This window comes from Nylanderia fulva, unplaced genomic scaffold, assembly GCF_048542155.1.
Source record: "Nylanderia fulva isolate GAGA-0341 unplaced genomic scaffold, ASM4854215v1 Scaffold1, whole genome shotgun sequence".
Classification (NCBI taxonomy): Eukaryota; Metazoa; Arthropoda; class Insecta; order Hymenoptera; family Formicidae; genus Nylanderia; species Nylanderia fulva.
The window spans coordinates 5,500,951-5,514,528 of NW_028189192.1; the positions used below are offsets into that span (position 1 = coordinate 5,500,951).

Here is a 13,578-nt window from a genome sequence, read left to right on the forward strand (position 1 = left end):
AAATCCAGTGCATAATCCGATGTGAACTATATATAGTAATTGTGACGATCCTATATGTACGTTGCGATGATCCGTGTACGTCCGTGTAATCATCATAAATTAGCAGTCGTTAATTATTATGCAGTTCCAGTCGAAAGAATTACAACAGGCGGATCGCTTAAAAGCTAGAAACGGGTTTCTAGGGAGGGAAGGGTTCAAATTAACAAAAAAAGTACATGCCATATCCTGAAAAAGATAGAAATTTCTGGATCTGGTTGTAATTAATTGCACGTTAATCTGTCCATTGTTAGTAAATACGCGTGCATGTATTATTGCCGATTAGAGCGTATTACAAAAAGAGAACTTTCGATTTTTCTCGGTATCGCCTTCAATTATTCATATTTATAATTTCATTTTATATTGAATTATAAAAGAAAATCTGTTGTTTATATATTTCTAAAGAGAGTTTTTGTGTTTGTGAATTCTATTACAACTGTGTAAATGTATTTCTGTGCATGTATATATTTACACTGTTTTTGTTCTACTTGTGCGATATGTGTACGGCATAAATATATATTTAAATTAACAAAAAAAAGTTGTGTATGAAGAGAGAGGCGATATTGTTGTGTCTGAAAAATCGGAAGCACGAATTAGGTCGCGCAAGCATCGAGAGAAAATTTCCAGCTTTTTCAAGTTTTGGCGGCCATGTTTTATCTCAATTTATTACTTTTCTTTTAAGATTTTCGAAAAGGAGAATTTTTTCTGCACGATCCTTTTTTTGCCAGCTTTGCTCACATACGTCTGATCCATACACGTCCTATTCCCTTTCAGTAGTGCTACCATACGTTCATATCATACATTCTGTGCCAATACATGCAGATCCCTTTTGTTTCCAGAATTATTTTCTAATATGCCTGAGCGTACAATCCTTGCCTAACGTAGAGTGTATGACGGTCGAAAAAACCAGTCTTGCTATTGTTCTATCCCATTTTTGAGTCGCATTTTTATATCTCCCTTTCGGCTGATTGACTTTTCGCAATCAAGCAGTGACCTCCACTTCAGCTGCAAGAGTTAAGGATTTCTGAATAGTACGTGCCCGCATTCTATCCATATAATTGATCACAAATAAAAAATAGAATACGAAATATTTTAAAAATAAAATTATCAAATATTTTCATAATTTCTTTGCTCGTTCTTCACAGCTGTTAGCTTTATAAAAAAATTATAAGAAGAAATATAATAAACATATTTTTATATTATACTTAAAGTAAACTATGCGTTTATATAAACAGAGTTAGATATATTTTTTCGATATTATTAATAATTCAGCAAATAATAAATATGTTCAAAATAGAGTATGAATATAAATTTATTTTTTTTTTTAGTTTATTTTACACAATATTATTTTATACATTTTATCAGACTGGAAAAAGACGAAAAGTATAAATTGCAAAACATAATTGTGGCCAAAAATTATTTAACAAAAAAATTTATAATGTATCTCATTAGAGTTTGTTTTTATAAATTTTTGTGAATATGAAAACTGTTAGCTTTTCCTGTCGCGCATTCATCATATTTTCGAGATCAGTTCTCGATCGCAATAGCTGGTGTCAAAATGGTCTTGTAAAATTTTTCTTTTCACGATGATTCGCGGGTTTTTCTCGATGACCGATATCAAAAAGAAGGAAGGGTCGTGTGTTTTTTTTTTGTTCAGGATTGCGAGATCTTGTGAGTATCGTGTGTTTGTATTAAAAAGCGGGCAACATTTCGTAAGTAATAAGTTACGATGTGTTGTGTAGGTGTAAACTGGTGTGTGTATGTAACTTTTTATTGCTATGCACAAGATCTCCTATATTTTATGATTTAAAAGTCCATGATCTTTAAATGTGTGTTTCAATGTGTTTACTAATATTTAATTTGCTAATATTAAATTCCTAATATCCAAATTATCGTGTAAAAATATAAGTAATCAATGATGAAAAAAATTTGCAAAAAAACGATTATAATAATGAGAGAAGATCAAAGTCGCCCATTATATTAAACATTTCTTTCTCTATTCCATACAATAATTATATCAATCATTTTGATATTCCATAATTATTTACCTAATTATAAAAAAATTATCGAAAAATTGCGGCATCGTATTTAAAAAAAAACACTACATTAGCGATTGCAAAAATATGATATGCGAAATGATTGGTTAGGCGAATCTGTTAGAACGCTAAGCAAAATTACGTGCTTGCCACACGTACTGATTAAGGAACACGTATGTACGGTGTAATATGTTATAATAAGAGCGGGGGAAGTATTCTAAAAGTGGGATTATATTTTCAGAGGGAGATTTTCGTGCATGAGATATTAGTCGATCGTCTTTCGTAAGCAATGACGTCGCGCTCGGGAGGTGAGCGCGATTCGCTCTTTGGTCTCCCATTTTCGGGAGATCTGTTGGCGTCTAAGGTCGCTCAAATCGATGATGCGATTCAGTATGAGCCACTTGTTGGGTCTAGCGCCTGGAAATCAGAAATCAGAAATCTCTGCTCAACGACGTGCGGGAGCGCGTATAGTTGAACGAATCGACAATGATACCCCATTTCGATGACTTTGAATCGTTACTGGACGTATACTGACGAGCTAGGAAATACTTTCTCTCTAGAGACGAGATCACAGGACGACACCTCGGGTACGACACGTATGTTCCACGTGAGATCCATGAAACGACGTAACGACGGTGAACGATGATCCGTGACGCCTCGATTTAACGATAGAAATGATATTCGAATCATTTGTTATTCGTTGAAATTAGATGGTTGATTAGATTAGAAATATGTGAAATTTAGAAATGAGAAAACTCGCTATATATTTTATAATAAAAAAAAATACTTTTCATTTTATTTCTAATCATAATCATAATAATTAAAATTCTTTAGAAAAATCTAAAACCTGATCATTTCGATATTTTTTATTTTTAATGTGAAGGTAGATTACATATTTATGAATTATGATTTTTGAAATTTATTGAATTAGAATTATTAAAATGATAATGAAAAGCAATTAATGTTAATTTAGCGTAGGCGAACTTAAAGTTTTGTAATTATTATCACATATCGTATTCGTGATATAATTTTGATATATGTAAAGAGGAGAAATATCCCTCCCCTGAATTGGGTTTCTTTTTTAATGATTATAATCCACCCTAGACTATCCTAATTGATATGACGGATTAGATTCTACTAATCATAAATCCACAATGTCATGTCAACGTCGATCTTGAGTCCGGTCTCGATTAGTCAATTAGGATCTAAAAACAGGGAAATATATGACTCTAAAAGTGGTACGTCGCGAGACATAGAAAAGCCTTGAAAGATATTGAAATATATTGTACATATATTTATACGTACGTATAGATATGTTCTCATATATATATAATTATGATATAGTGTGGTATATAAGTCTAATAACTTATAGATACAAAGAGATAACGTAAAATAATTAGTATTACACATGGTATGTGTGTGACGTATGAAGGTATATATAGACATGATTATTTTGATTATTATTATTGTGATTTACAATGAAACTAAACAAACGAACCGATTGACACGTACGTTCAAGAAGTGCAATACGCATTTTACACGTCGGGGGAAGCGGCATTTTGCGGTGTAAAATCGGGGCCGAGGGTGGACTTCTTTATGGTTGTCTCGCTCTGTTTGTCTCTCTTCGGTTAAGTGTGCAGGCAAAAGGTGGAGGGCAATGTGAATAGGTGTACGGTACCTCTCCGGAAAGGCGTTTCTGGCTTCTGAGAAAGGCCCGGAGGGTCTCGCGTGCTTGCGCGCGTAAGATGCGACAAGATGTCTTTCTCTCAAGAATGATGATCGTTCGTTTGTTTCTTTCCCTTAGAAAGAAGCCGGCCAGAAGCCAAAAGCACCGGGTTGTTATACATCGAAAACTTAATCTAGGAAGGTCCACGAGAACAAGTGTAGTTATCTGTTAACAGGTTCGATACATTCTGCGCGTTCATGCTTTTCTCTTTTGTATATTTCCGTCTCACCCGGGTTCTACTTTAGTCTATTCCGCTCACTCTCTGTGTTTTTTTTTTCTTCTCGCGTACTTCTTCAAATTCTTTCCCATTTTTTCTCGCACTCTCTCGCACTCCCTCTCTCGCTCTCGTTCGATATCGAGGTATTATAAGAGTTTTCGTTTCGTTTCGGGCTTTCGATTTCTTTCTCTAAGACGCCGTTCACTCTCTTTTCGATTCTTTCGCTCACAGTTCTTTAGTACGTACCGGGGGTGAAGCGTTCTACGGGTTTGTACTGATGGGGATACAGCTGCCTCGGCGAATATCCGTAGATCTCACGGTGCACGGGTAGATACCTGAGAAAAGAGAGAAGGAAACGTAATCTATGCTAATATTATCTTTCGCAGAATAGCGGCTCAAAATATCGAGTGCTTAGTCTCATTCAATATTTATGTATAATAGATATTTTTTCAATATTTCTCTCAGATCTTTTTATTTCAACATTAGAAATTATATGTATGAATTAAGTATTTTGCTTATGACATAAGGAATATTATAGAATACTAAAAAATAAGAGTAAAATTTTACTAAGTATGCCGGCGTAGATTTATATTTAAATCTTCGTTTATTTTGAGCCTTTTCTAAGAGAACCGATATGTCAGAGATAAGTCAAGAATATACATTTATTAATGTATAATATTATATGAGCGTTTAAAAAATGCGACACACAGAACAATTCTCTTTTTGACATATCATAATTCTGCTCTATAACTTTAGGTACATATATTTTTATTCAACCGCGACTATTCTAATGAAGAAAAAAGAAAAACAAATACGCGTAACACACCTGTATCCGGGAACATTAATACGGTCGGATGCGTGAATCGGGTTTTCGAAGATTGACTTTCCAAACGGCCACGAGGTGGAGTGCAGCTCAGGAAAATCCGAGCGGAAAATGCTGCGGGGCCTGTGAGTGTGCTCGGGAGCTCTGATGTCGTCAGTACCTGTTTTTATTTCATTCAAAAATATTAAGAGATTCATTTGATCAATGTAACTAAAGTACAAAAATATCTTGTCAAAATAAAATATTTGAAAAAATTGTAACAAGATGCTAAAAAGTGCATATGCATTTTTAAATTTTCACTTAAGAAAATCAAAGCTTTGTTTGAAATTAAGTATTCATGATTTATAAACATATATAATTTTTCAGGAAAAAATGTACTTAGTACAAATATATTAGCTCATCACTGTGGAAATGTTTGGACAACAGTTTGTTTCATGCGAATCATTATGTACAATTAATATAGATGCAGGACGTACAGAAATTCGAAGATAATATCACGCAGACAATATGCGTGTCTCACCTTTCAGGGCCCGTACATAACTCTGCCAAAATTTCGCTTTCCTTGTGATGGGCTCGTTACGCCCGATCATATCGAGATTGCTTTTGAATCGCGCGTCCATTTTACCACTCTACTGAACTGCTAACCACACTCGTTCGCTGTAGCAAAGAAGAAAAAAATAAATAGACAGTTAAATAAGCATCTTTCTTCTCCGTCCGAATTCATAAATCGCGAGAGAATGTAACAAATTTATCGAGTTTCTAATCGTTTGACGTTTTGTAGAAAATGCTCTTCCTCTAATGAAAGATTACCGTACACGTGAAAGAAGATTGACAGAAGAGATAATGTTAAAAAACATATAATTTATTATAATTTAACTTAGAATTATCAATGCTTTTCATATCGTAGATTTTAACAGTGTATATTAATCAATTTTTTGTCAAGAAAAATTTTCAACTATTTTCAACTATTTATTTTAATTGATTTAATAATTAAATAGATTTAATTAAATTAGATTTAATTAAATTTTTGTTAAAAAATTATAACTTAAAAACTTACAAGATAAAATTTAAAATAGAACATGTAAATATATATTTTTGTTTAACATTTTATAACGCTAAAATTTACTACAATCTTTTATGTACGTGTACGGTACTTTAATTAATGATTGACATGATAAGGGATTATTAACACAGAATGATTTAGAAATTGAAAAGATTAATGTAATTTAGTTAAAGAAATGTTCTTGTTAAAAACTTTATCTTTACTTTTCACTTAAAAATGAACGATTATAGATTTTTCAAATGCAACTATAAACGAAAGAACTTTTTGAGAAATCTCGTATATAACGCTAAATTAACTACCATGTTTAGGTACGTGTAGCTAACCCCTTAATTAATGATTACAGTAAGGCGGTGTTATTAACCATAGTACAGGAAATATGGTCAGTTCAAAGCAATTCTTTTAAAAGAGCAATATTTTTTATTTTCGACTGAAAACAATGTCGATGTATTGAATCCTCAATGACTACTTCAGAAATACTCTTGAATGCGCCCAAATAATATACAGTAATTTGGTAATGATAACAATAAATAAAATTAACGAGGCGCGTTTGTTTTTTTTAAAACTTTGTAATAAATGGAGATTCCCAATCCATTATCATGAGGGCAAATCTTTTTTAGATTGACATTTTATAAACAGATCTGTTTATAATTTGTTGATTCAAGAAAATCTTTGAATTTTTATATTATACGTAATTGCTATATAATAAAATAAAGGTTATAAGAATATTTACATATATTAAATTTTTTGATAATATTAAATGGAGATATAAAATAATGTAAAGATGTAGTCAAAATCTAAATTTTAGATCTACATCTAAACATCTTTGTTTTTATATGAGATATTCTAAGATTTTTTTTCAGATTATTTTTAAATCGGATTGACGCTATTAATGTCAAATGTTATAATTCGAAAATTATTGTCACATAACGCTGTCCCGTTTACGATCGCGTGCAAAAACAGAATTGGTTCGTAGCGTCCCTTGCATCGGCCAATCGTAGTCTGTAGCGCAAAATGGGAACGACGTTTTTCTTTTTGTTGACGCAACGGATGCCGCTAATTTTAGCGTCACGCATACTTCATAGTCGCCCTGGATCGCCCGAGCGTTTTCGTAGATATTCCCGTTTCATTCTCGACGAGAACACTGAAGGTCGTGAAAATGAAGTGAAAATGAGGTTGCTTCGCGTTGATCTTATTTTACAAAAATATATCCGAATATTAAAATGTATATATACAGCACATTATATTTAACGCAAACATCTTAAGTTTGCATTGATTTTTTAAATGCTACATTGTTACAATATAATATGAAAATTCTGTTTACAAAAATAGATTCTGAAAATAACGTCAAATGTAAAATAGAGAGAATTTTGTAAAAATTCTTTTTTACATATCTTTATAAAAATTTTTACAAAATTCTATTTTATATTTGATATTATTTTCAGAATCTGTAGCTCTTATTATAAACAAGAAGCAATCTCACATTTTAAATAATGCTTTTCAAAACAGTAATCCAAGCAGAATAATTTTTTAAGCATAGAAAACTTAAAGTTGTAAAAGTTGTATAAGATTGAAATTGGTTTCTTCGAGTTCTTTAGAAGAAGCAAGAAATTTGAACTTGTTAGATATATTCAGACTCGATTCTTGAATTTTAAAAACGAGAGGAAAAATAGTTTGAAAAATAACCAACCCCCTCTAAAGTTTTTTTATAATTTGTTCTCCAGTCTACACACAATTCTCGAGCGAACGAAAAGGAAGGCGTCGCGACGCGACGTGACGCAAGAGTCCCGGATTCGCGGTCGTTATATTTAGACTGCCCGGGCCCCGGTCCGTTTTTAGTTAGTAACAGGTGGAAATATCGAGAAAGAGAGAGAGAAGCCCTGTGCTCCGAGACAACCGAGTCTCTGTGTGACTTTGACCGATTTTCGCGAACCCCCATTGAAGGCTCATGGTACCTTCGACGATAATGACCTCCTAAACTCTGTACTATGGCGATTTTAACATCGAATCTCGACCGAGCCATACAACTCGAATTTACGTTTTTATGATCTCATTGTCTCAATCTCACATTTTTTGTCGATTAAAAATTATTTTTTTTTATTTTAAATCTCTAAAAAATTATATAAAAAATCAAAGGTTATTTAATTGTATTTATACTATACTATTTATAGTATACTATTATGATAAAAAATTAATTAGAAAAGCGCACGTGTTCGGAATCTTGATTCTAGAAACTACTTTCATTAGATCGCATCACAATTCTGTGAGTATATTTGTCCGAGAATATCTTGACCTTAAAATCCACGTGGAAATGGGTTAAGCCGCGAATGAATCTTGACATGCTAACCAGTTTGCGCGAATTTCTATGAGACATCAACAACGTTGACATAAATTAAGAAAGATTTATCGAATTAAATTATCTCTGCGAAAACAAGATGCTATACATATGTAATGACAAGTAAATAAAATTTATAATGCGAGTAAAAAGTGCGATCCGCGAGAGAATTGGAACGAAGAATCGCATTTTTGTCGCGTGCGTAATACAGATTGGGCTGGTGTTACAGAAGCGCCGGAAGAAAGATGAAGGAGAAATGATGTGGGCGCGCGTGGTAGAACATAGAACAGAAACGTGGGGGTTACATCCCCATCCGGACGCGCGTGGTAATCTAGATGGCTTCTAAAAATATATATGGCACGGTCAAGCAAATGATCTGGGACATGAGTCCAAAAACTGAAATACATACGTTCTGCCGCCTGCACAGCTGATATTTCGCGATGACTCGAACGTTGGATTAATCATCCTTCAAATATTTTAATTGAAAAGCTATAGTACTCTTTATGATGCTCTTATGAATGAAGGAAAATTGATTTCTAATCGCATAAATATTGTATATAATATACATTTATTTAAAAGTGATTATATATAAATGTTATCAATAACACTTTAACAGTAAAAAATATCTAATATTATAACACACGAAGCTTTCAATAAAAAAAATTAATCTCAAGAATATTAAAATATTATAAGCATTATTATGTGAAAATAAAGTTTAGAATATATTTTTGTATTATCGTATTTTTTGATTTACAAAAGACAGGAAATTTGTTTCAGACATGTACGTCATTGTGTTACACGCGCTATGAAAGACGTAACGCGAGGAATTAAATAATCAGAAGATTTGGCACTCCCTCGCTAACACGTGCGGAGCTTTAATGTATCCTCGCAATGTGCGTTGCTACGGGATTGCGGTTTACGACTGCTACGGCACTTCCACCTGTCGTCCTAGCATTCTTGGCCGAAAATCGCGTAGCACCCGCGCCACGCGACCTCGTAAGACAGCCAAACTTGACATAATACAGCCGGATTAAATGATGTTAATATCCATTGTTAAAAATTCACTTTGATTCAAGAATAAACTTACAAAGTCAATTCTTTTTCTAAAGAATTTGAAAAAAATAATTCACATTTTATTTTGCTTGGATTATTGCTTTGACAAACTCTCGATGTAATTAATTTAATCTATTTAAAATTATATTTCTTCTTATTTGCAATTAGTCACTGATATTTTAGAAACTATCATTACAAAAAAAAGTTCTAACTTTTTACTGCGTTTTTACATTCTAATTTTACATTCCAATTATAAACGTTTTAAGTAACGAAGCGGATCGCAGTCTCACAAAGATTAGCGTCTTAACGATTATTTTTCGGAATAAAAGTATACATTGCTAGCGCGATTGACAGTGTTAGAAAGGGATGTTGAAGACGCGTCAACCGAGGAACGATCGACCGCGAGTTTCCTTAAAGCTACAATATACTACTTCTTTACATTCCGAGCATCGCGTGTTGTCCGTTAAAAGTCCGCGCGGGGATTCGTGTGGAATCGTGCAAAGAAAAACTTTCGCGATAGTAATGTCGAAAAACTTGATCACTGCCGAGGAGACCCGGCACGTTAACCCGGCGATGAAACGCGAGAAGCGCGCGGGAAAGTAGTAAGAATCCGCTCGCGTCAGACGGCGCCGTTTAAAGCAGGGACACCACGGCGACATCGTAGATTGCATTTATCGCACGTTTCATTACTTTGACCTTCGGTCCTATGTATTGTTTACGCTTGTTTCTTTCGAGAATAACGATCAGGATTTGCATACGCGAGGTAATTTCTAAGTTTTTTTTTATTACGTCATTTTACACAGCATCGGAATTAATAAATATTATCCGCGATTAATTATTATATCATATATATTAGAGAATTATAATAAAAAAATTTTGTAAAGACTCTCTGTGATTACATTTTTTAATTTTAATTTAAAATTTGATAAGTGAAAGCAACAAATAATAATTAAAAAAATTTTTAACACATTTTTATGAACAAGATAATAAGATAGAGTAAAGTAAAAATAAATCGATTTATATTATTTAAATTTTAAAGAAGTTACCATATATAAATTATATATTCATAAAAATAATATTATTATTCGTAGAAATCTCGAGATTATTTAATCGCGGCAGAAAGTTAATTTTTATTTTAAGCAATGACCAAGATCGCATTTTGTCAGGATATTTAAATAAATTTAGATGCTGTTGGTCCCACTTGTGACAGACTTAGATTTAGGATCGAATATGATTGTTTACGATAACATTAAATTTGATCTCGAGGCGGAAAGTAGTAGTGTCCCAATTTGGTCGGACATGTCGTTTAACTCGCCGAGACGTTGGCTAGCACTTGCGATGACGTATTCCATAATATTAGCAAGTCCATTAATCTGGAACGCATTTAGTTACGAGAGTTAAATTTCGTAAAATCTCTTCCAGATTTCCCAGTCAGAACAATAGACACAAGAACAAACGCAACATTTTACGCATGACGATGCACAAATAATATTTGACTAATAAGAGACAAGTAATTCCTGAATATATTGCAAATTAATAATTTATCAAATTGACATTTTTATCGATAATAATTATAAAGCATTTAATATTTGATAGAATTAAAATTTATTTAAAAAAATTGAAATATTTGTTCGGTTTATAAATGAGTTTATTTTAATGAATTATATTTATCTAAAAACAATCAAGATTGCCCAAACTCTTCTAGCAGCACAAAAAATACGTGACAAGAATATAAAATTCTAATCGATTCTTTCGATTAGGCAAATTTTTCGAATTTTATCTACAATATATATAATATATATAATATAAAAAAATATATAAATGTATAAATCGGTAGAAAGGGAACGGGCTATAACAGACACGTCGGTCTTGGCGGATCGCGCAGATCCGGCTATTCTCGGTCGGCGGTATAAATACGCGATCGCGCGCGCGTGCGCCTTACGTAAGCTTTAAACAAAAATCTCTGCCAATTATTATAAACAATTTGCCATCTTGTGAACGATTGGCATAAACTCGACAATCGTCAGGCACGGCGCGCTTAAATGCCGCGCGAGCCTCAAATTGGTATTGCAATAAAAAGGAAACCCAGAGACGGTGTACGCGTGCCGGCCATTGCCAAATCGCTTCCACGAAATTAGAATGCACCGGAGGCGAGATTACGACGATAGGAAGAGCGAGGTCGATAAATTTCCGACGTTAACAAGAACCGCTTTATAGACGTCGTATTCATTTTGCGGTGCGAGAGATCTTAACTCTTTAAGAGACCTCCAAATCATTTTGCAGATTACATTTTTATTAGAGCGACATCTTCATAAATTCTTGCAGATCCTCGCTTCTCATTTTTTTTCCAAAAATTATCTGTTTATTGCTTGCAATTGACATCTGGCCATGCATTTGTGTTAGGAAAAATACTATTTTTTTTTATTAATAAAAATTTATCCATTTTGAGATTGTCAAAGTTTGAGATTATTAAAAGTTCAAGGCTTTTAAAAAAATAATTATTTTATTAAATCAGTAATATTGTTAAATATACGTTAGAATATTCAATTATATATATCTCGCGTGCATTCGTAAATTGTTTGTATAAAGCCTTTTAAAAAATACCAGTATTAAAAAATTAAAACAATATATGTTAACAAAATATAAAGATATATAAAGTTAAAATAAAGTTTTTCTCTAACAGAGAGGAATAATCTGTTGAATAATTGAATAATCTTTTACATTGCAATCACAGAGAGTAATTTTATTTAGAATATAAATAAGTTTTACAAAAAAAATCAACAAAGCGAAGATTTAAATGACATAGACATTATGCAATGCAAATTTGCATTATTCCATCGTTTTACCGAAAGACGTTTACATTTCTTTTATATATGAGATTCTACTTGATTTTAAACATACAGCTGTCAGAGAGAAACGTCATTGTTTTAAACGACAACGAATAGCAATTCGGTCACGCAAAGCAAAGATACTGTGTTAGACGTGAAAAGGGTCGCAATATTAATGACACGAGTAAAATTGACGTGGATAAAAATAACATTAAATAATTATTGATCGAATGAAATAAGACTAAAATTTCGAATTTTAAGACTACAACTTCTAGTCATTAATTCATATTAATATATAATTTATTTATTATTATTTTCTCTTGCGTCAAACTGTGACAGATCTGACATAATTACATAATGTTGTTTACATACCATCAATTACATTATTTATCATACAGCAATATAATTACATATATTAGGAATACTAATTAATTAAATTATCGATCGATCTTCATCGATCCGCTAATATATCTACATATGTTAGTCACATCGTTAATCGCACATCTCCATTTTACATACACATCCACATGCACACAATAGGATAAGATTTAAAAAAAAGAGTATTATTAAGTCATTGGTTAGTGGAAGAGCGATTTCCTACTAAATGAATGCGTCGCAGCAGAGGAGGACCACGTCCGACTAGGCGTTTCTTTCTTCACTGCCGCACAGTAGATCGGAAAATCGCGCCGTTTCTCGCGACGGTCTCTCCCTCGGGAAATTCCCTCGTTTCCTCCCTTCGATGCACTCGCGATGGCGCTCACGTCGCTACCCTTTCGCTACCCCCGTATTTTCATCCCTTATGTTTGCAGCTCAAACTTCTCCCTGCGATTCCTTTTTTTTTCTTTCTCTCTCTCCAAAAAAAAAAAAAAAAAAAATCTTTGACTTTCGATCGGAGAAAAAAAGAGAGAGAAAAAGATAGGGAGAGAAAAAAAGAGAGATGCAGATCTTTACCTAAGTATTTCGGACGACCGTTCGGTTCGGGGATTGGACCTTAGACTGGACGGCTGCCGCCAAAAATGTGGACTAGTATACTACCGGTGCTATACACGGTGGCGCCGATCTGGCGACGGGTTCCGACGATAAGCCACGCGACATTTATGGCACAACCCCCGCCAGTGGTACGCGATTGGTCAAAACGGAGCCCCCTGTTAGACGAGAGAAAAGAGCAGAGCGCGCGTCGCAGCTTCCACCTTGGGAAGTTGCAGCTCGATCGTGACTGCACTCGTGACTCTGCGTACTCGCCATGTGGAATTTACGACACGGTATATAATGCACGTACGATGTATGACTCGATATTTGAAAATCGAGATCGCATGAACGAATTCCTGAGCACGATGCGCAGATACATATTACGTAACGTTTAATGTAAACCGCGTCTTCCTCACGCGAACACTTGAGAGAGAATAGCCTCTCGTACGGATTTATGAGATTTATATTTTTGAGCTATTACGCGCGCGCGTGTAT

General features: G+C 33.5%; 1 protein-coding gene across 4 annotated transcripts in view; it reads right to left on the minus strand.

Moving 5' to 3' along the window:
- Positions 1-13,189, minus strand: part of Mf (myofilin) — a 22,305-nt gene extending 9,116 nt beyond the window's left edge. For 2 of the 4 annotated variants that reach the window (XM_029303077.2, XM_029303075.2), the window contains exons 1-4: positions 13,066-13,188; positions 5,359-5,495; positions 4,842-4,998; positions 4,262-4,350 (exon numbers count right to left, since the gene is read on the minus strand). In XM_029303077.2, coding sequence (XP_029158910.1) covers positions 4,262-4,350; positions 4,842-4,998; positions 5,359-5,458 — 346 coding nt within the window. In that variant the 5' untranslated portion in view covers positions 5,459-5,495; positions 13,066-13,188. Of the gene's footprint in view, positions 1-4,261; positions 4,351-4,841; positions 4,999-5,358; positions 5,496-12,715; positions 12,949-13,065 lie in introns of those variants that run through there. The other 2 variants (XR_003819604.2, XM_029303076.2) reach the window with 2 other exon arrangements.
- Between the last annotated feature and the right edge of the window lie 389 nt (positions 13,190-13,578).